The sequence below is a fragment of the Myodes glareolus genome, chromosome 17 (genome assembly GCF_982192425.1).
Source record: "Myodes glareolus chromosome 17, mMyoGla1.1, whole genome shotgun sequence".
Taxonomy (NCBI): Eukaryota; Metazoa; Chordata; class Mammalia; order Rodentia; family Cricetidae; genus Myodes; species Myodes glareolus.
In genome coordinates this window covers 57,556,764-57,580,891 of record NC_142042.1, presented here as the reverse complement: position 1 = coordinate 57,580,891, position 24,128 = coordinate 57,556,764, and the positions used below count along the sequence as shown (strand labels likewise).

Genomic DNA, 24,128 nt, shown 5'->3' with positions numbered 1-24,128 from the left:
TGGACCAGAGGCAGCTATCAAATAAGAAACTCGAGGTTCAAAGCCAGACCACTGACTATATCAAAAGATACATATATTAAGTAATTTATTATTTAAACTCTTGAGAAAATGCTGTATAACAACCAAATATAGTCTCTTTAAGGCAGTTCATGTACTAGTATATCAATAAACAAATTTATCTTATGACACAAGCATACTGGCTTGTATGTCTAATCCCAGAATTTGGAAGACTGAGTCAGGGGGATTGGCCAGGAGTTTAAGGACATTCCAGGCTAGCCTAGGTTAGAGTGAAGCTCTGTCTCAATATATATAAAAATATTAGGTTTTACCATAGAATGATGAGGTCATAGAAGTAGGCCCAACTCTTTAATTATATATATAGAAAACAAATATTTCAGGTAAGTTTTCATGTCTAACTTTATGTAAATCCACTGTTACTTGACAGTCAGGGGGCAAATACCCAGAAAAGATGTAGCTACTGTAACATTGCTGAAAGCTAATGAAAGCATAAATCGCACTCACCCAGTCTGACTGTGGACCTGTGATAGGTAGACCTACTTCACCTTTTTAATGGGTTATACAGCAAGTACAAGTATGTGAATGCACAGTTGGGAGGGAAGACTGGCTCAATGCAGGTACGATATCAGCTCGAGGGGTACCTTGAACATTCTCAGCTCCTGAAATGCGTGACCTCATCACAACCTCTCTGGGCCGCTCCTGTGCTGCGCAATGGAGGAGAGTGATGAGCTCATACAGCACCCTCCTTTGGTTGTATAGTTGTGTCTTCCCACTTCCAAAACTTCTCAAAGTTGTGGTTCTGTATTTGCACTTCGCTGGCACTTTACAGACACCTCACAGTACATTTGGCTCACAACATCAAGACAAAATGGGGAGAAATTCGATACCCTCATCCCATCGTAAACCGCTTTGTTGTTATTAGATATAGAAGCTGAAAAACTGAAGAGAGAAAATACCATTAAGGAACTAGAAATTTTCTGGAAGTACTTGGAACCAATCCTGAACAACGAGAAGCCTGAAACCAATCTCTTTGATGTTGCTCGGCTCCATTACGTGGTCAACGTGAAGCATTTTCCTTCTGACTGGTCAGACAATGAGATGCTGGTGAGTGCACGGGACAGTGAGAGTGTGTGGTGGTCCATGCTGTCCCTCAGTCCACAGCTGTTTACCAGGCACTGGGAACAGTGCCTTTTGTTGGGCTGCCTCATCTTTGGCGCAATGATGGTGACACAGGGCCACTGTGGGACATACCCTGGTTCTGTAGTTTATGGTCTGTGGATTAATGATAATAAGACGTAGCAGATGGTGATTCTTTGATTTAGTGATACTTGGCTCTGGGTTATGCTTCAGTAATGATCTAAGTAATAACTAAAATGTGAGCATGTATTACTATAATGATAGTAAATTTTATGTTTTATGGTATTATATGTTAATCTCTTTCAAGGTATACATTCAGCATCAAGAGAGCTGAGCCTGCAGCAGAGCTGTGGATAAACTACAACCACTGAGGGGGCTTCTGAAAGGGTCTGGGCAGAGCTGGAAGGAGAGAGCATACTTGTAAAGAGACGATGTACAGCGAAAGAGGGAAAGAGAAGGGAGGGGAAGGGGGAAAAGGGGGAGAGGAGGGAGGGGGACGGGAAGGAGAACTGAGGAAAGAAAGGAAAGAAAAGATAAAAGAAGAAAGAGGAAATGGGGTGGGAAGGGAAGAAAGGAAAAGAAAGGAAAGGGAAGAAAAGAGAAGGAAAGGGAAGGGAAAGGAAGGGAAGGGAAGAAGGGAAGGGAAGGAAAGGGAAGGGAATGGAAGGAAAGGAAAGGGGAGAAGGGAAGGGAAGGGGAGAAGGGAAGGGAAGGGGAGAAGAGAAGGGAAGGAAAGGAAATGGAAGGGAAATGGAAAGGGATCAAATGAACAGGTTTTATTTAGAAATATATATGTACATACAAGTATACATATGCATGCAATTGTTAACTGATGATAAAAGATGTCATGAGTTTGAGGAAGAGTGGAGAGGGGTAAATGGGAGGGTTGGGAAGGAGGAAAGGAGAGGTAAAATGTAATTAATAATAATCTCAAAAAAAGAGAAGAGACTACAGTCAAATCATTAAGGACAGCAAGGACTTGAATAAATGACATATGGTAGCTCCATTGTAAAGCAAAAAAAAAAATGAACTATCAGCATAAAACATTAGATACTTGCCAAGGGCAAGAGGGAATGTCAGCCTTGTGCTGTGAGTGGCGCTGAAGCTGTATGCAGGCTAGCTGCAGGCACAGCTGAGATTACCAAACCCACTTTCTCCATCACTTCCTCTGCTTTCCTATCCTCAGACTTCCTGCTTTGCCTTTCTCTTTCTCCTTCCCACTAACTACACCCAACTCAGAGAAGGAACTCTTTCAATTTGATCTTCACTGGTGCTTTTTAAATTGAGTCAGCACAATTATCTACTCCAGAGGTATTGGTATTTCCAATGATGGAGTGCCAGGAATGTTCTATCCTATTTTGTTGAAATGATATTTGGGGAAAAGCTTTTCCCTTAGAATTCCAAATCCCCACAGCAAAGCCAACTTTCTACTCTTTCTGATAGGCAGTGATAGGCATGCTTTTCCCTCTTGTGCACATATGAACACATTTACAACTTAGAGGAACATATTTTCTATCATTTGGAAGAAGATATGGCTGCATCCCCTTCTACTAAGAAGTCTGGGGAAGATAGTTCAGTCCCCAAAGCCCTTGTTGCACAAGTGTGAGGTCCCATATTTGGGTCTTTAGCACCCACATAAAAGCTGGAAATGTCAGCACATTCCAGTAACCCAGTTCTAGAGGGACAGAGATAGGCTGAACCCTAAAGGACACTGGCTAGCCAGACTAGCCAATCAGTGAGCTCCAGTGAGAGACCCCATCTCAAAAAACAAGGTGAAAAACACCTGAGGAAGACACCCAATGTCAGTCTCTGGCCTCCCAACATGCAATGTAGACATGTGAACCCATATATGCAAATATGCACGCACACGTGCACACATACAGAGAGAAGAGAGAGAGAGAGACAGAGACAGAGACAGAGACAGAGAACTTGCATATATTTTTGTTCAGAATGGCATAGGAAAGCCCATTATGTAATTTCAGAAGTATAATTTCCAGGAAGATGCTGACACATCCTCAAACCAAGTACCTGCTGTAGCTTCACAAATGAGTGTACTTCCCATGGCTCTTCTTTAGCCTCCAGGGGCATGATGGTAGAAGACAATAGGTTTTATGCACCAAACAGAGGACAGGTCATTGCAGCATCAGGTAAGCACAAAAGCTAAGATCACCACTTCAGTGATCAAAAGCATCCTGCTTCCTACCACCATGTCCACAGCTTCCCGTTCATTAGAAGACATACATCATTCCATTTTCTTGACTTTTAAGTCATTTTCTTTGCTAATAAAATGTCACAAGGCTTATACAGCAATTTTTCTGTTTGCTAAGAATTGGGCCACATGCATTTTTTGGTTAATTTTTGAATTTAGATTATTGTTTGAATTTGTGAATGGTGGACATGAGTCAACTTGATTGCGGCATGTCTGTGAGCAGCAGAGGGACAGAAAAGGTGTGTGCAGAAATGTCTTTAAACCAGGGTCAACTTGAGATGAAACTGCCGGCGGTGATTTGTTGTGGCTAGAGGGGAGAACGCTGCTCCAATGTGGCTTCTGGTGAGTGGCTCTGCAACACGGGTGCCATTTGTGAGCTCTGTATAATCTACAAGGGGATCCTCCTAGGACTTCAGAGCATGGCATGGAAAGATGCGCACTTGATGGCACACCCATTCCCCTTTAAAGAAAGGAACCATGGCTACACTTAACATCTTAGCCAATATAGTGTAGAAACTTTACATGATAATTTAACTTCCAAAAAACTCTCTTATGTGAAAAAATATTACTTTAAATGCTAGTTACAGTAGAGAATTCCTTAATTAATTAATTAACATTCCTAGATTAATGTTCACTATGTTCAACTGGGCCTAGAAAACATTCAGCTTTTCCCAAAACCCATAGGCTGTGATGCCCAACTGGTCCCTCTGATCTTCTGTCGGTCCATTTGTAAGAACTGTTGAGTATCTTCTTCATGCCGGGGCTTGCTTGGTACCCAGCTGAAGTAATCCCAGCTTAAGCATGTCTCTCTGAGCGGAAGATCCATCACTGAAGATGATGGAGAAGGTCTACCTCAAAAATGACTCAGCAATAAAATAAAATTCCAGGAGAAGGGGAATTATATTAAATATTAATATGGTTTAATATTGAAGGTCATAGTCCATTTTAAACTCAGGATTACTTAATAAGCTAAAGGTGATAAGGTTGGTTCATAGATGCAGGCTAGATCCATGATGGTGCACTCTTACCTGTGAGTCCTTAATGACCTCATCTCTGCTCTAGGAACCAGCAGTGAGTCTTCCCTCCTCCTATGTGGAGGAAAGTGTTTGCACCCTTTGGCTCACACAAGCAGGTTGAACTTGTGCTGAACTAAGGTAATGAAAGCTTTACATCAAGTAAATGCCAGTCAAGATGAGCTAAGAGTTCACAGAATACATCTGAACCATCTCAAGATAAACACTGCTTGCTGAAACAATTTGCCAGACTTTAGCATATCATTTACCAGTGAATTGTAAAATGAATTACGTAGGTTGTGCTAATGGATCACGGGCAGGAACGTTACTGCTATTTCCTTTGGCTATAAAAATGAAAACTGTCTTTCTGCGCCAGCATATGGATAGGCACAGGATACCTGGTTGAAGTTCAACTGAAAACTCATCAGTCTTGATGTGAATGTGCGAAAGAAAAGTCAGGTGTGCTATGAAGGACAGAGCCAAGCGTTTCCCTGAATGGCTGCCAGTCTATGAGTCACTGGCCCCACAGAGAAAGCTTTCGGCTCTATCTGACCTCTTCAGCTCAGATGTAGGGTCAGTCTACTTATTGCTTCTATGCTTCCAAAGAGACACAGCCATCCCAGAACATTCCTACTCCAGGAAATGAAAGCTTAAGTAATAACCATAGCAGATCTCTAATTGGCTTGCCAGTTCATAAAAATTGTGGATACCGTAGAAGCAGTTATTTGAGCAGTTTCTTCGAGCTTTTTGCTAATAGGACTGTAGAGGAAAGCCAGCTCAGTAAAAAGAAAGAAGGGAGGAAAGACAGAAACTTGGTCACACACAGACTGCATCGGACTCAGGCAATGCACAAAACCTAATGAGGAAATCCATTATGCTCGGTTCAGTTCTTGCATAGGAAGGCAAAGAATCACCAGCTGCTTGTCTGCTTGTCTTCAGTCACAGGGGTCAGAATAATCTAATTTGTTTAGGATTCGAAACCCCTGGCATCTGGAGCACTCTGTAGTGAAGAGCTTGCCTTCCACTGCATTGAAACCTCAGTCAGCCTCTTAAAGTATCAGGCAGCATCATAACCTCTGTACTGTACAAGAGGGGTTTGAAGAGTTTATGCGTGGAGACTCTATCATCAATGCTAGAATCCAGGGTTTGGGGATTTGGGGGACTTGATTGCCTATAGAAAAAGGAAATAGACTTTTCTGGAAAGTTACAAACATCCTGTCTATTCTGAGAGCGTGTAACAAATGATGAGTTGGTTGTCGCTGATTCTCTCACGGCTAGCTCGAGTTGGGCACCGAGATCTTTGAAAATGTTGCCTGTCTGATGTACGACAGCCTGGACTGGAAGAGGCAGCACCAGCACTATTTGGCAAGCATGCAGCTCATCAACGTACCGCAAGTGGTCAGCGAGAAAACCATGCTAGAAGCAATATCGATTCCAGAGGTAGGCATGTGTAGTGGTATATTATTTGTATTCTAATAGATAAATCTGACCTGAAGACCAGGAGCAAAGCTAAGCCACTAGAGGTCAGGCAGTGATGGCACACACCTTTAATTCCAGGATTTTGGAGACAGAGGCAGAAGAATCTCTATGAGTTCAAGCCATCCTTGGCTACACAAGATCAATGCAGAAACAAATCTAGGTGGTGGTGGCTAACACCTTTAATTCCAGTGCTAGAGAGTTAGGTTTTTATTATCTGTGCTACAGGCATGGGCTCCAGTATCTGTATTCGGCTATGGGATGGAATGAGTGGCTTGATTTTCATATTCATAAAGCATATGAAGAAAGTTACAGTAAGACCTGTGTCAGTACACTACTACTAGCTGTGCTGAGGCGCAAAGATAGGAACAAGGAGACAGCCCTAGTAAGAGCACTAAGAGCCTCTTGTTGAGATCTTTATGAAGCTCCTTGTTCTGGCCACTTTTATGTCAATTTGACACAGGCTAGAGTCATCTGAAAGGAGAGAACCTCAGCTGAGAAAATACCTCCAGAAGGTCCAGCTGTAGCAAACATGTGCAGCACTTCCTTAATTAGTGAGTGGTGGGGAGAGCCCCGCCCGCGGTTGGTAGGACCACCCCTGGGCTGGTGGTCCTGGGTTCTATAAGGAAACAAGCTTAGCAAGTCATGAGGAGCAAGCCAGTAGCAACACCCTTCCATGGCCTCTGCATCAGCTCCTGCCTTCTCCGCGGTTTGAGTTCCTGTCCTGACTTCCTTTGATGATGGAACGAGGGGGATACTAGCAAAATAATCCCAGTGTTGGCAGTGTCCACACTCAACAAGATCCTGGCCACAGAACAGGACTCATTTCCGGCCACCTTTCCTGAAGTGAACTTTGAAAGGGGCGTGCAATGTCAGCAGTCCCACCGCGGCCTGAGAAGGGTGAGAGTGGTCGAGACGATCGACGTTAGAGCTGCCTTAGCTGGGTCTCTATTGCTGTTACAAAACACTGTGACCAAAAGCAGTTTAGGGAGGACATGTTTGCTTCATCTGAGAACACTCAGGTCACAATCTGTTACTGGGGGAAGTCAGGCCAGGAACTCACGGCAGGAACTGAGGAGGAAGCCATGGAAGAACACTGCTCACTGGGCCTTTGGAGATGCCCAGGTTCTTTGGACCCCAGACATTAAGCATCGAACTTTTTACATTAATAAAGTTGGGGCTTGCTTTAACTTAGTTGTGGCTGGGCCTGAACAAAAAAGTATTTAACTTGTGTTTGATTTTATAGGACCCAACAGTCGAGAGTCCCTGGACTCTTGAAGAGACTAAACTTTTAGAGTCTTAAAATTTTTAAAGGTCTTGGAACTTTTAAAAAGTTTGACTGTTTTGTGTTGTGATATTGGGTTAATGTGAGATCTCAGAGTAAACAAAAAAGGAAAGGTTATTATTTAATAGTGTTGTGTTTGTGTGTCAAGGTGACAAAGGGTCGAATACCCTAGTTAGATGTTTTTTGAAGGGTAGACACCCTGGCATAAGCCATGTCCATCTAGGAAGAGATAATTTCAATTGAGAAAATGCCTCTCTTAAATTGGCCTGTAGGTAAGTCTGCCCAGTATTTTCTTGATTAATGCCTGGTGCTTACTTAAGGGCCCACTCCACTTTGGGCGATGTCATTCCTGGTGGTCCTGAGACATATAGAAAAAGGAAGGTGAGCAAGCCAGTAAGCTGTGTTCCTCCACGACGGCTGCTTCAGCTCCTGCCCTGACCTCTCAGTACTGGACTGTGAAACCTGAGAATATAAGATGAACTTAAGCTCCCCACTCCCAAGTAGCTTTTGGTCATCATACTTCATCACACCAACGGAAACCCTAAGGAAGACACCCCCCAAGTTGGAGAATAGAAGGCTGGGAAAAGCAAGCCAGGCTGCAGATATGGTAAAAACTGAGCATAAATTGCCTGGTGGAAAATCTGCTAGGAAATAGTACACAATAATACTCCAAAGAAGGGATGACAAGATGCACCAAGACAGGGATGTTTACAAAAAAGTATCATGATTCAAACCAAGACCAGGGCTGGTTGGCTTTGCCGTGTCTGGTTAGCATCCGTGTCTGATAAGCTTTGCCACGTCCTCATTTCCTAGGATCCTGGTGGCAGATCTGTGGTGGGAAAATAAGTTTGGTGAAAGCCCTTCTTTTCATTTTTTTCTCAGCCTCCACCTCCGTCATCTGCTCCAGTCCCTGGCAAGAAGAAAGCACAGTATGAAGAGCCACCCCCACCCCCAGGCACGTGGGAAATCAGCCCCTGAAGAGCCACCGCCCTATGGCTTCTGCACTGCCCTCCCTCCCATCTGTAGCTGCCAGCAGCCCTCCACCTACAGCTCCTATGCCGATTAGTGCCTGGTCACAGTTGGTTGGAATCTACACACAAAATCTCAGGAAGAAATAGAGGATGCACGCTTACTAAGCTGTGTCATTTTCTGCCCTTCACAGTGGCTTTCATCGTCACCACTGAGGTAGACACGCGCTATTACAATGACCTGCTGAATCCAATCCCAGAAGAATTTGTCTCTGTGCCCCTGATCCTGCACTGTATGCTGGAACAGGTGGGTAGATGTTGAGGCTTCTCCAAGGCCTGACAGCAACCTTGACTAAATTATCTCTCCTCACTTCCAAATCTTAACAGGAAGGCAAGGCGGCAGGATCCAAAGCTGCTGGTCACAAATATCTGTAGCCAGAAAACAGAGTGAACAGGAAGTGGGACTGGCTGCACCCCTGGAATTCACTTTTTCCAAAAAGGTTCCATCTTCCTAAAGGCTCCCCAGCCTTCCCAAAGAGCACCATTCCCTAGCGGCCAAGCTTTCAAACCACAACAAAGGGCATCAATCACCCTGCTGACTTCCCACTAGGCTCCACCTTTTAAAGGTCTCAGCACCTCAAACTGTTACCTTGAGTACCAAGCTGCTAACACATGACCCTGGGAGAACAAAGTACATCAAACCACAACAGAGTTATATCTTAGTTTATTATATTTGTTAATATAGTATAAAGAGATTATAAACTCTTCCAATAACAATTCTAAGCAAAATCAAAAGTTCTGAGACTCCTTAAAGGTCCAAAAATGTGTTTCTGAGCTGTGGACACAAATTTCTGTCCTGTCTGGTCCCACAGCTGTTCAGTTCCAAAAAAAGCATGGATGCTTATATTAATTATAAACTGTTTGACCTATTGCTCAGGCTTATCATTAACTTGCTCTTAAAACTTAAATTAACTCATAATTCTTACCTATATTTAGCCATGTGGCTTGATACCTTTTCTCAGTGAGGAATTCTCATCTTGCTTTCTCTGCATTTGGCTTGTGACTGCATCTCTTCCTTTCCTCTTCCCAGAATTCTCCTAGTCTGGTTACTCTGCCTATATATCCTGCCTGGCTGCTGGACAATCAGCCTTTTATTAAACCAATATGAGTGATAAATCTTTATAGTGAACAAGAGCATTATCCCACAGCATTTCCCCTTCTTTCTTTTCAAAACAAGACCCTGAATCTAATCTGCTTTGTTTAGCTTTCTTCATAACCGTTATCCATAATAACTTGTAACCAACAAATACAAACACAAACACAAATACAAATACAAACATCCATTATCCATTTTTGGGAATGTGGGTATAGTTTTCCAGGCTACTTCCTGATAATTGGCAGCTGCTGATAATTTTATGGGAGCCCTCCCCACCAAAAAATTTAGGATTATAGTTAAGTCCTGACTGGAGTATTCTGTGAGGCTTGATCATCTCATCCAGCAGTCTTGAAGCTGTTCTGGATGTAGAACTCAGAGGAAACTCCAACAGATGTGCTCTAAAGCATAGAATCATCTGGGTCATCTGCTCTTATAAGAGATTTTTTTCAGGAGGTCTTCCTCAATAAAACCTTATTTTTCTTTATTTTATTTTATTTATTTTTTATTTTTTTAAACCTTATTTTTCTTAACCCAGAATGAATCTACAGCCTCTCATTCCCTGTGGAAACAAAAGCAAAATCTCTTCTCCAAAGTAACATATCTTTTGACTTAAATTTTGAAGTCAAGACATTTTCAAAATATAGAGGTTGGATTAAACTAGCAGTATTTACCATCAAATGTCTTTTAGCAGCTATTGCTCCTTCCTCAGCAGTCAAACAATTCAAACACAATCACATACAGTATCCAGATTCTCTGTGTATTTTTCACCTTAACATGGCTTTTTTTCTTACTCTATTTCTTTTTTAAGGACTCTCTATTGTTTTCTATCCCAAGCCTACATATACTTTTAAACACACTGTAAACTGTTTAGATTTCTTTTTCATCTGAATCTGTGTCTACTGTATATCTCTATCTTTTTTGATTATATGAGTCTTTAATCTGATAAATAGCATGGCTAGGATTAAAGCTGAAGCTTTAGTGGCTGGCTTTACTCATTTTTTTTATTTCCAAAAGTTTAAATTCATGGCAGAGGCACAGACAGGAATCATGTTAATTGCCACAACTCTGCGGAGTTCAGTTTCCATGAGTTTGTAGGTTTTCTATTGTTGTTGAAATCTAACTTTAATCACAGTGTTGAATATGATTCTAGGGGTTATTATAATTTTCTTGTATCTGTTGATACTTGGTTGATGACTGAGTATATGGTCAACTTTGTAGAAGATTCTATGAGGTGCTGAGAAAAGGTATATTATTTTGTGTTTGGATGAAATGTTCCGTAGCTATCTGTTAGGTTTATTTGAGTCATGACATTTGTTAGCTCCATTATTTCTCTGTTTAGTTTCTATCTGGATGACCTGTCCATTGGTGAGAGTGGGATGTTGACATCCCCCACTATTAATGTGTGGAATTTCATGTGTGATTTAAACTTTCATGATGTTTCTTTTACAAATGTGGGTGCCCTAGCATTTGGGGCATAGACCTTCAGAATTGAGATTTCGTCTTGGTGGAATTTTTTTTAATGAATATAAAATGTCCTTCTCCATCTTTTTTGTTAGTTTTGGGTTGAAGTCTATTTTGTTAGATATTAAGATAGCTGTACCAGCTTGTTTCTTAGGTTTATTTGATTGGAAATCTTTTCCAACCCTTTACTCTGAGGTAATGTCTATCTCTGATGTTGAGGTGTATTTCTTGTATGCAGCAGAAGGATGAATTCTGTTTTCATATCCATTCTGTTAACCTGTGTCTTCTTATTAAGGAATTGAGTCTATTGATATAGAGAAACATTAATGACCAGTGATTATTAATTCCTATTATTTTGGTGGTGGTAGTGGTGTGTTTGTGTGTGTGTGTGTGTGTGTGTGTGTGTGTGTGTGTGTGTGTGTGCTTCCTGTCTTTGGATTTTGTGTGTAAGATTTTCTTTTGTCTGCTTTTTTTGTGGTTGTAGTTACCTTTCTTGGATTGGCATTTTCCTTCTAGTACCTTCTGTAGGACTGGATTTCTGAATATTGTTTAAATTTGACTTTGTCATGAAGTAGCTTTGTTTTCTCCATCTACGATAATTTAAATTTTTGCTGGGTATAGTAATCTGGGCTGGCATCTGTGGTCTCTTAAGATTTGCAAGAAATCTGTCCAGGCCCTTTTAACTTTTAGAGTCTCTGTTGAGAAGTTGGGTGTAATTCTAATAGGTCTACCTTTTGTATGTTACTTGGCATTATTCCCTCACAGCTTTTAACATCCTTTCTTTGTTCTGTACATTTAGTGTTTTGATTATTATGTGTCATGGAGATTTTTTTTTTCTGGTCCAGTCTATTTGGCGTTATGTATGCTTCTTGTACCTTTATATGTATGTCCTTCTTTAGGTTAGGGAAATTTTCTTCTATGATTTTGTTAACTATTTTTTCTGGATTTGAGCTGGGATTCTTCTCCTTCTCCTATTCCTGTTATTCTTATGTTTGATCTTTTCATAGTGTCCTAGGTTTCCTGGATGTTTTGTGTTAGAGGTTTTTTAGATTTAATATTTTCTTTGACTGATAAATCTATTTATTCTATTGTATCTTCATCTGAAGTTCCTGTTCACTTACACAGATTTTCTATTTCCAGAATTCCCTCAGTTATGTTTGCATTATTGCTTCTATTTGAATTTTCAGGTCTTGAATAGTTTAATTCACCTGTTTGCTTTTTTCTTGGATTTCTTGGCATTCTTTAAGGGATCTATTGATTTCCTCCAATTTCTTAGTTGTCTTTTCCTCCATTTCTTTAAGGAAGTTTTTAAGGATGTCTATCATGTTCATGAAGTTGTTTATAAGGTTATTTCCTTGTGCTTCGGCTGCATGGGAATATTCAGGACTTATTGTTGTAGGATAGCTGGGCTCTGGTGGTGCCTAACTGTGCTGGCTGTTGTTGATTGTGTTCTTACTCTGGCTCTTAGGAATCTAGATTTAGGATGATTAGGTCTAGGTCCTGATTTCTGAGTTTGTCTTTGTTGAATGGGTGTTTTGTTCCTTGGTTTCTGTTTCTTTTTTCGTCTATGTGACCTGGATTTCTGGTGACCAGTGCAACCTCTTATCTAGTAGGGAGTCTCTGTCCATGGTGGGAGCTGGTCTTCTGGTGGTTAGCTTGGTCTTGGGAGCAGCAGTGAATCTTTGTTCTTCTGACTAGTGTGGCAAGAATCTTCTGGAGTTGGGGCAGGGCCTGACCTCAGGGCTAGCATGGGAGGGACTGGTGGTGGAATGGGTTTTAGGGAACAAACTCTAGGGAGTGGGCTTATAACATTTTCTTAATGAGTGAGTGATGGGGAAGGGCCCAGTTCCATTGTAGGTGGTGCCTTCCCTAGGCTGGTGGTCCTGGGTTCTGTAACAAAACAGGCTAAATAAATCATGATGAACAAACCAGTAAATAGTACCCCTCCATAGCTTCTGCATCAACTCCAGTCTCCAGGTCTCCACCCTTTTTGAGTTCCTGTCCTGACTTCCTTTAATGATAAACTGTGATGTATAAACACAGCTAAATAAACCCTTTCCCTCCCAGTTTCTTTGGTCTTGGTGTTTCATAACACAAATAGTAACCGTAACTAAGACACTGAGCTGCTAACTCGCTGAGTGGATCCTCAGGAAATCTCTTCTATCTTCAAGTGCTATTTAGATGGATGTTGAAACTTCAGAATTTTCCATCTTGTCTTCAAATTTTCTTTCAACTTTCTCAAGTGGAGATTTCTAACTTAACTTTTTGCTGTTCCTTTATTCCATGGGACCTAGTTTGCTATTCAAGTCTGTTTTAGTATTCACATTTGTAATTTGTAAGTTCTCTAATTTCACTTCACAGTGGCTTATTCTTGTCCTTGGGTCACAGATGTTCTCTCCCTGGCACATACATGACCACACATGACATAAAACATTCCTTTTAAAAAGAGTATATTTTTAATTAGGTGCATATGTCTAGCACTGGGTAGGTGTGTGTCCTCAGAGGTCAGAAGAGAGTGTCACATTCCCTGCAGCTGGTGTTCCGGACAATTGTGAGCCACCAGATCTCAGTACTGTGAACTGAACTCAGATCCTCTGGAAGGCCAGGATCCAAACCACTGCGTAATCTCTTCATGCCTATACAAGATTTCCTTTATAGTCTTTTTCAGAGTTTATCACCTCTGTCACCTCCAGGGTATTTTTCTATGTGTACTGACTCCATTTTCAAGACTGTTAGCACTAATAGTTTCCTTTACCTTGGAAGGTTTTAGTGAGACCAGTGGTTTTATTATTTCAACGCATTTGAAAAAGCTTGAATCTCTAAATCATCTAAACCTTGCATTCTCAAGATTTTATTTGTCAGACTCTCCTATTTCATTAAAATCAACCCAAAATGGTGACTATTCTGTAAGTGCCCACTAAGCTCCAGTTAACCAGAAGGATGGCTGGTGAGCTCTACCTTTCCCCTCGACTGACAGGATCCATGTAGATACATGCTTATGAATAAAGAACTGATAGCTGGGGGAGTGAGAAAACCAAATATCGAAGTTGCTACTTCTTATCTTCCAGCAAATAAAAACCCAGTTTTGAAAGACTGGGTATTTGTCAGATGTAAAGGAACTTTCTCCTTGAGCAGTGATTCTCAGCAGGAATTTATTTTTCTCCCCTGTGGGCACTTTGCAGTGAGTATAAGAGACAGGATCACACAATGGGAAGGCTGCCACTTCCATCACATAGAGACTGAGGATGCCACTGAATACTCCAGTGTGCAAGGCCGCACCCCCCCCAAAAAAAATTCCAAATAACCAGTCTAAAATGTTACTACTGCCAAAACTGGTCAACCTTTTTTATTTATTTTTTATTTTTTTTATTAAAAATTTCCACCTCCTCCTATTTCCCTCCCCCTCTCCCTCCCCCTCTCTGTCCAGTCCAAAGAACAGTCAGGGTTCCCTGCCCTGTGGGAAGTCCTAGGTCCTCCCCCCTCCATCCAGGTCTAGGAAGGTGAGCATCCAAACAGACTAGGCTCCCACAAAGCGAGTACATGCAGGAAAATCAAAACTCAGTGCCATTGTCCTTGGCTTCTTAGTCAGCCTTATTTTCAGCCACGTTCAAAGAGTTCGGTTTGATCACATTCTCCATCAGTCCCAGTCCAGCTGGTCTTCTGGGACACAATAGGAAACAAAACTGGTCAACCTTATAGAAGAGTGCAAAACTATAACAATGGTGCTAATATTTAAAGGCTAAAAAAAGACAGTTTATCAGATGTCTACATTAGGTGTTTGGTTACATTTCAACTCCTTTTACTTGCTACCCACACAAAATTGAATAAGGCTTTTAATCCTTCTAGACCTTGTTTTGCCTACATTAAAGGTAGCTATTATCTATTACTGATCTCCTTATCCTACATTTTTCTATATCTGAAATAAAAAAAGGAAGAAGTGCTTGGTCTGAACTCCCTATTCCTCAGTTTAAAACATGTGGAGTTGGATTAAGCAATGAAGTCACTCACCTTTCTTTTATTCTTTATCAATGGAAAAATTATATAAATGCCAGGTAGCAGCAGTGGGGCTTATGGGAGTTAATACGTGTGCAGATACCACACGGTACCTGGCAGGTGGTAAGCACTCTGCTTAAGCATATATTGAATCCAAAGTTTTATGAGCACTGTTTTCAGGGCCTTGTGAGAAAGAAAGAATACTTCAAAACCTCAGTATTATGACTCTTACTACTGTAAACTTTATTGTTCTCTACTTCCGGCTGGTGTTATCGATTTTAATGCAGGTCATACAATTATATCGAATGCATGAATTGCAAACGTTTTCTCCTTTATTTTTGTCAGCAGTGGCGCAATGCTGCCATTGCCACCGGTATTTCAATGGACCTTCCTCCTCCTTGCTAAGAGCCGTGGAACTGCATCAGCAAAGAAGTATTAACCCCTCTACTCTCAACTGTCTTCCTCAATAGGTTGTAGCAACTGAAGAAGACCTCATCCCTCCGAGTTTGGTGGAGCCACCCCACAGAGCAGATGGGTTGGACTACAGAATCGCCGCTCACATCGTGTCCATCCTGCCTTCGCTCTGCCTGTCTGAGAAGGAGAAGAAGGTCAGAATATGAGTGAATCAAAGGCTTTGTGCTTTGAAAAGCAGTATTATGCACTATCTCATTAAGCCGCTATGACTTTACTTTAAATAGAATCTCCATGAGATATTCCTAACTGAAGGAGAAAGTGAAACCAAAGCAGCACCCCAAGGCCCTCTCCTGCTGAACTACCACGATGCCCACGCCCACAAGAAGTATGTGCTGAAGGTAAGGACTAAGCCACCTTCCCCCCGCCGCTGATGTGAGGAGGTGTTTTTATGATTCATCAGTTGGGGGGGACTCTCATCAAATGACCGACCGTATCAACCAATACTAATGAACTGTTGGTATAGAATAGATACCTGCTGACATGGAGGAGGGCAGAAAGCAGGAGTTGATGGGGAGAAAGACACCAGCAAAGAGCACTTGACTGAGCGCAGAGGTCGAGCTAACCACTGACGTGATTATCACCACTATGATATTTGCATGAAAACTTTACGGTCAGGTGCTGAAGAAATGCTCGAGCAGATAAGAGTGTGTGATGCTGGTCCAGCAGACCCAGGTTCAGTTCCTAAAACCCATGTGAAGAAGCTCAGAACTATGCATAACTCCAGCTCCAGGGGTTTTCTTCTGGCCTCCAGTGGCATCTACACACAGACATACATATATACACATAAATAAAAATGAATCTTGAAAACCATTAGGGCTATTATATATATATATATATATATATATATATATATATATATATATATATATATATATATATATATTGCTATGAAATGCCAGTGGAGTCCAGCGAAGGATCTCAGATGAGATAGATAAGTCCACGAGAAACTTCGGCAGCTTGTCACCAGGAATGAAAGCTCAGTTGTTTGTGTGCTCCAGGAACTTCTGGAAAAGTGGGAACTAACTTTCTTGACCTTATCCCAAATACTACATTTGTCGTCCTCGATTACCCATGATTTCCCCTGTTTCCAGATAATGAGGTATCATGTTTAGCCTTCTCCATATGCATAAGGCATTTGACAGCTCTCTTTAATGTTTTCTGTCATGTTGCTCTCTCGTTTCTTTTTCTGTAAGGACCAAAAGAATTTTGACCCAGTTCAAATCGAGCAGGAGATGCAGTCCAAGCTGCCACTGTGGGAATTCCTTCAGTTCCCTCTGCCCCCTCCATGGAACAGCACCAAGAGACTTGCCACTATCCATGAGCTTATGCATTTCTGTACCAATGGTGAGCACACTGCTTTGTCTTAGTCTCAATTTAATTAATAGTCACATGTTCCCTTTAAATTTTACCCTTATTCTAAAAAAGCTTTTTAGTCACCAAAAGGCTGAGGTTTGATAAGTTCCAACTTTCTTGCAATGACACTAGCTATGTGGCAGTTCTGACTGTAGCATTCTGCAATTTGGTGTGCTGGGTTTTCTTTCCACTGTATTTCCTTAACCACAGCACTTTCCTGAACCCCCAAATCCTACACCCCCACTGGCATCATTAGAGGTGATGGAATCCATCCTACTTACTAGGAGGAACCTATGTGCGTGTGATAAATAGATATAGTTATTAAGATGAACAAAAACCTCTCATCCGAAGTTATCATAGTTCCTTTCCCAGAAAAATAAAAATAAAAAGGCCTCATCATGAAATGAGGCCCTTTACCATTGTGGAAAACCATGTAAACGCAGTGGTGTTACCTGAGGAAAGGGAAGAGAAAACCTAAGCAGGAGGTGACTTAGCCCCAACTGATCATGGTCAGTCTGGAGTCTCACAGTCCAGTTTCAAGCAACACAAGGCAATTTTGAATTCTAGAATTGTGCTCAGCAGAAACTTGAATTTTTCTTTTTCTTCTTCTTATCCTTCTCCACTTTCTTCTCCTCCTTCTCCTTCTCCATTTCTTTCCCCTTCTCCTTCCTTGGTTTGTTTCTTTGTTTCAAGACAGGTTTTCTTTGTGGAACCCTGGCTGTCCTGGAACTTTCTCTGTAGACCAGGCTGGCCTTGAACTCAAAGACATCCACCTGCCTCTGCAAGCGTGTGCAACCATCACCAGGAACTATCCTTCTGCTACACAGCCTGAACCAATAGATTGGACATATTTGTGCGTGTCAATCAGTCTGTCTGTACTACTAATAAAAGGCATTATATTCCAGTGTAAATACAAGCACTAAATGATTCTGTGTGGTAGATTAGGAAGTCCCCAGGAAACTTGTAACTACACCCCTCCACAAGAAACAAAGAGGAAGAACTCTACCTAAGTGGGAAACTGGGTTTCTGCCCTCTATTTGACAGAGGATGTGGATGTCTGGACCATCATTGTCTGCTAATTCAGTCAAGTGGTTAGCCTGGGGCTTTCCTGTTAGTTGCAGCATAGCTGGGGTCAGAAAAAGAGAAGAGATCGTGGGAGGCAGTTTAAATACAGGCCTCTCTTGTCAGCGTTCTTTATATAAATTCCACGTTCATTTATCTCAACATGTCTTTGCCTCGCAAAGCCTTTTGGGAGCTTTCCTCAGAATCAGGAATGTTCCTCATCCCTCTTCACAATGCAGTTTTATTGTTTCCGAACAACCAAACCCCTTCACTGAGGACTGGTGTGTGGCAGATTGTGTCCTTCTATCTCTTTACCTTGAGTCACTCCACAGTTCTTTGTGGGTCAAAGACAAGAAATAGAAGGCCTGGGTCACCGGAATTTGACTGGAGCACCCATCTGGTGGACTGTGAGCACATCCTTGGCTCAGCCCTGCACAGGAGGGTGGAAAGGAGAGGAGAGATGGTGTGATGAGGAACAATTAAAAACCCCTGCCCAATGTCATCGAAATGGAATTCAGAAAGCAGGATTTATACTCAGAAACTGAATATCTTTCTCATCTTTTTTTTTCTAGCGCTGACAATTGAACCTAGGATTTAGCCCATGCTAGGCAGTTTCCATACCACTGAGCTCCACTGCCAGTCACAGAAACTGAAATGTGGAGAAAGCTAGATTATGGAACCATAAAATCTCCCATCTGAAATGAACTTCAGAATTCACCTAGTGCAAACGTTCCAGGGCTGGAATAATAGCATAGATTCGTGATGGACATTCTGGCCCCGGATGCTCTCACTAGCACCCTTTCCTTACCAAGCTGAAGGGAGGACAAACATCATTTACAGTTCATGTGCCTTCCCTGAACCATAACTGATCTTAGTCCTAGGGGTGGAATGATGGATAGACAGCCCTTTGTCAGCATTCCACTCAAGAGTGAATAGAGCCAAGCTAACCTCTTCTCATGGGAGGAAGAGCGGGACAAGGGACCATGACATGAGGCCCAGGGGATGAGGGGAGAAGATGAAGAGATGGGTGCCGGAGATGAAGAAGATCAAAATATGTTGTTTGTACGTATGAAATTCTCAAAGACTTTTTAAAGAAAAGGATGTTATAAATCAATATTTCTAATGAATGTAGATATTAAACCCATCAAGAATAAGAATATTTTCAAGTCAAATCCAACAATACATCAAAAGTCTTACACACACACAACACGCACACACACACACACACACACACTCACGCATGCACATGCACACACGCACGCACACACGCACACGCGCACCCCTAGAATCCCATCTCGTCTCAGACTACTCCTGGGACTCTGATACAGACTGAACGCTGCAGTCAGCCTTCTTCATTTCACTTGCACCCCTCCTCCACCATGACCCAGTGCCGTCCCAGGCTGGTTCCCCACAATTCCCTAGCTGGCCCGTTGCCTTGCCAACCACGCGATGAACTCTCACTTTTTCAGTGTGAGTCTTTGGTTCATGCAACAACCAGAAAACCTTTCTGAGGATGTTCGTCAGGTCATGTGCCTTCTTCACTCAAAAAAAAAAAAAAAAGCTCCTAACATTCACTCGGAGTGAAACCAAAGCCACCTCCCACGCACCTGTGAAGCCCCTCCCCTAGGCTCCCACCAGCCCACACTACTGTATCTACAGCAGCCTCATTGTGCTTCCTTGAGGTGTCTGTCACACACGTGCCTCTGGAATTTGGGGCTTCCCGACACACGAGCCTCTTGTCACGTGTCCCTTTACTCCGTTCTCATTTTGGCTTTATTGTCTGAAAGAATTTTGTTCTCACAGTCTCCTCGCGTTAACTTCTGATGTCCTCATGGGCTTTCTTTCTTATCGTCTCTGCTGTCACGTACATGGGTGTAGATTTTTGCTTTGCTTTTTGTTCTGTTTTTTCTTTTTTTATTCTATGAGGTCTGCCACCCAGCTACCAAGTAAAGACACAGAGACTTATTCTTATTTATGAATACCCAGCCTTAGCCGGGCTTGTTTCTAGCCAGCTTTTCTGACTTAAATTATCCTGTTTCTTTTCCTCTAGGTTTTGCCTTTGGGATTTTTACCTGTTTTTATTTTATAAATCTTTCCTTCTTACTCCTTGGCTGGCCGGGTGGCTGCCTGGGTGGCTGGCCCCTGGTGTCCACCTCTCCTTTGCCTTTTCTCACTCCTCCTCCTCTTCCTTCTCTCTTCTCTAGATTTCTCCTCTTATTTATTCTCTCTGCATGCCAGCCCCACCTGTCCTTTTTCTTGCCAACCTATTGGCCATTCAGCTCTTTATTAGACCAATCAAGCGTTTTAGACAGGCAGAGTTTTACAGAGTTAAGCAAATGCAGTATGAAAGACAGCAACCCATCTGTACATCACTGAGTACATTTCTACAGCACAAATGGATGGGAGATGGGAGACATCTTCAGCTACTATCCCATAGCTCATGAGCCTATTTTCAACCCCTCTAATGATGTTCTGTGACAGTTATGAACCCATTTCCTTACTTATTAACCTTCACTGTCATTACTAACACCCAGTGGGTACTCAAAAACATATTTATTTATTATCATTATTTTCATTTTTCTTTTTTGAGATAAATTCCAGGCTGGCCTAAAATGCATGACAATCCTCCTGCCTTAGCCTCCTAAGTGCTTGGATTATAGGTGTGGACTATGAAACCCAGATCAAAGAGTATTCATTCAATAACTCTCTTTTACGTCTTTCCTGTGTCTCTTCTGGATCCCTATGTTGTTTTCCTGTGCTGTTCTGTTTGTCTCTGGGGGGTGTGGGAGGGGGAATTGAAGGTAATCTAGGAGGCATTAATCTGGAACAATCTACCTGATTGTTGTTCTCTTGTGATCTTATTGAAGCCTGTTAGTCTCTGCCTCTCAAACCTCCATCTTGAACTTTGAAAGTTGAAGAACCGCATGATGTTCTTCTTCGACTCTTAGGCACCTGCAGCAGAGCTGAAAGTCGCTGATAGCTTAGTGACTGTATGGTGGCCACAGCTGAATAGAGATGACTGAGCCCTGATAGACTTGGAAGTGCAAGTATGGAAAGTAGCAGTTCTTGTAGGTGTCTTTTTCTGACCCTGAATGAGCAGAAAAACCTTCTAAGTATCATAGACATAAACGACAAATTTCAAAAGCCATCTTTGAAGGCAGAAGTCACAAAACAATCCCACACCAGTTTGGAATTATGATTAATAAAAGGCTTATTTATTTTAGCGGAAAACGTACAGATCACTGTCCTAGACAACAGCCCTCTGAGCGAACAGGAACAGAGTCTAGCAGCCAGAAGCGGGAGCCAGAAGCAAGAGAGAGAGCGCAGGGCTACCTCTGCTTTTTAAAGCAAAAGAGACCACACCCAAGTGGGCTGGTATCTTAAAAGTTATTGACTGAAGGAGCGGAAGGAGCTCCTGCAGCACATCTGTGCCAACAGAACCTTAAATATATGGTATTTAAACCAATCCAATACCATGGAAAGTTTGGGCAAGTGGATATGGGTACCAAACACTGATCAAGCCATGAAGATTTTGGGGATTATCCCTCAGATCTGTTACATCTTAACTATGATTTTCTTAGTGTTCGGGCCTGTTGAGATTTGTTGAAGACTTACAAAGCCTGTATTTTAAGTCAGGTCACACCCATGGTGCCATGAACCATTGGCACCTCTCAGCTGCCCTTGTGTCTATGCTGTATTGTGTACTAATGAAAGCCTTCCTCAAGGCAGGGGGCCTGCTCTCTTGCAGAAGTGCTGAGCTGGAATGAAGTAGAACGAGCCTTCAAGGTGTTTACTTTTGAGAGCCTGAAGCTTTCAGAGGTAGACGAGACAGGACAGCTCAAGCCTACCGAGGTGGTCAGTCAAACAGATGGTGAGAATTTCAACATCCCGTGGGACAACCCCGCCAGGTTCGCTAAGCAGATAAGGCAGCGGTGCATCCACAAGATGAATGTTCAGAAGGTCAAGCCAGCGACAGGTACACTGCATGGAAGGGGAGAGGAGTGGCCATCCCGGTACTGTGTCTAACAGCTGTTCTTCATCCTGACTAGTCACTGAAAACAAAGACAGAACACTATTTGTGGATCAGAATTTGTCAAAGGCTGAGCAAGAGGCTGAGAGATATGGAAATTCCCCGGATCCTGATCAACCTGCTGCTAACAGTGTGAACCGCTCTACTGACGACACCATGAGACCCACAGATGCTGGTAACGGACAGCCACCAGAGAAGGAGACCACTGGTACCATGTGGCCCCAGCCAGAGTTTTGGGGTAAGTGAAAGTGTAGGTAGACTCTGTTATGCTTAGACACAAAGAGAGAAAAAAAGGACAAAAGGCCTTGTTTAAATGTGAATGTTTCTGCACTTTATCTGAAAGAAATGATTCAACGTCTAAGTTAATTGGTTAAGTAAACATATTGAGTGGGATTTGTCAGTCCTTGCTTCCCTGATCTGCTCGTCAAGGTGTCCTCTCTGTTCACTCTTCCCATAGAAAACCCAGCACAATGAACACAATCAAACTTCCACCATTAGAACTTCATGATTGCATGGTAAAATTACTCTAAAGTTACTTGTAATGACCTAACAAAATGCCAAGTATAGAGCTTGGCACGAAACCAGTACTCAGTGAACACACCTTCCCTTTGGCTCCTATTTTAGCTCAGGATCTTACTTTGACCCCCCAGGTACAACCCTGTAAAGGTGACATTAGGAGGCACAGAGTGCACTAAATTAAATCTGCATGCACTTTACCTGACAGACAGTCCCTTTACGTCCCCACACATCATTCTCAGCAGCTCCCTAGGACCTGCTGAATGAAGCGTGCTCTTCTTCCCACCCTCTAGGACCTCAGTCCTTATCCTAAAATCTCTCTGTACCTTGTCCCTTCCCTCCCCCCATAAGATGTGCTTTAGTCAAGAGATGCCGTAACTACTTCCGTTATGCCCTGCTATTGTGTTTTGCTGCTTTCTGTAATCATTCAATAACCTAAGGCCTCCACAGCACCGTAGCTCCTTGGAGGTAGCAACTATGTTTATTTATGAAATCTTAACTTTATCCAATCGCAGCAAATTTTCACAGGACTAAAATTACACAGGACATATTCTCAAAATCCAAGAGTTTAGCAAAGGAGGCTGTGGTTGCTAAAGATGCGCACAGACAGGGGGCTCTGGGACTTTTCCTTATAACTGTTTGCTGTAGGAAGCAGTCACGTTGTGGTCTCTTTTCTGTGTATACTGCAGTTCGGAATAGTAAGAGGTGTGTTGAAGGTAAGGGTAAGCACTCCCATACCACCGGAGTTACACTGGGGTTGACTATGGTCATCTTGACATCTTCCTTATCTGATGAGGGGAGAAGGAAAGGTCAGACGTGAGTAGAATTTTGAACGCAGATGACTAACTGTCAGCAGGTGAGATGTGTGAGGCAGGGAGAAGATAGAGAGAAGTTGGTGCTGTCTGAGGATGGCTCTGCTGTATCCCAAGCGCATTGCCATGACATGGATCTTCCATATATCACTGCGTTATAAAAACCTGAACCACTGAGTGAGATGCTATCATCTCAGTCCAACAGATGAGAAAATCAGGACAGAGGCATTTAAGTAGCTTGTTCAACCACGTAGACATAGAGACAGGACAGCGGTACTCTCTACCTCACCTCAGAACAAGGCTTCCTGGGCCCTAGAAATTCCTCAGGATGCTAACTAATAGCTGGGTCATATGCAGAATTTCTTTGTCATTTTGGTTCTTAGCCATTATCCTGGTTTTGTTGCTTTGTGTTTCTTCCTTTGCAACAGTAGATTTCTTCTGTATCCTAAATATGCCTACCTGGTAGTGTAGCTCGCAACAGAGAGAGAGAGAAAGAGAGAGAAAGAGAGAGAGAGACAGAGACAGAGACAGAGACAGAGACAGAGAGAGACAGAGAGAGACAGAGAGACAGAGCAGAGTGACAGGAAGGGAGGGAGGGAGAGAGGGAGGGAGGGAGGGAGGGAGGGAGGGAGGGAGGAAGGGAGGAAGGGGGACCAGAATAAGTTGATCTTGACTGTTAGGACATCATATACCCTGGATGTACACATACAATAGAGACCACTTTGTATTAACATGGAACCAGACTCAGCTGGGAGAAATGGAAGACAGAGGTGTCCCTTTCACTGATTGTCTTTCTGATGGCAGCGGATTCTTTCCCCGGGCAACGCTTGCCACCTGGTGGTCAAACCACTCCTATGCGGCTAGGAGTGGGCGGCTCTCAGGCTCCCAATTCTCCAGCTGAAATGCTGGTGTAGGTAGCATCTTCTTGGGCCCCAGCAGTTTTGAGGGCGGGTCCTCAGGCCTAAGCGTTCCTCCACAAAGGCTGCAGACCTTCACTCAGGAGCCGGCTGCATCTGAGCAGAGGAGACAGCAGGCCTTGTATCTCCGTGACTGTTCCCGTGAAAGGAAAGGAAGTTGTCCGAGCTTCCACCTTCCCCCCAACTCTAGTTCATACTTCAAAAGCAGCCACTTTAATTCCATTTACACAAAGCAGAAATCATCCCTG

At 42.6% G+C, this 24,128-nt stretch overlaps 1 protein-coding gene across 1 annotated transcript in view; it reads left to right on the top strand.

Moving 5' to 3' along the window:
* The window catches only part of Spag17 (sperm associated antigen 17), a 216,288-nt gene that overhangs the window by 93,006 nt on the left and 99,154 nt on the right, over positions 1-24,128 (top strand). The window contains exons 7-15 of the mRNA XM_048442183.3: positions 941-1,122; positions 5,656-5,817; positions 8,021-8,093; positions 8,301-8,413; positions 15,187-15,324; positions 15,415-15,528; positions 16,384-16,534; positions 21,354-21,581; positions 21,655-21,873. Of these exons, the coding sequence (XP_048298140.3) occupies positions 941-1,122; positions 5,656-5,817; positions 8,021-8,093; positions 8,301-8,413; positions 15,187-15,324; positions 15,415-15,528; positions 16,384-16,534; positions 21,354-21,581; positions 21,655-21,873 (1,380 nt within the window). The remainder of the gene's footprint in view (positions 1-940; positions 1,123-5,655; positions 5,818-8,020; positions 8,094-8,300; positions 8,414-15,186; positions 15,325-15,414; positions 15,529-16,383; positions 16,535-21,353; positions 21,582-21,654; positions 21,874-24,128) is intronic.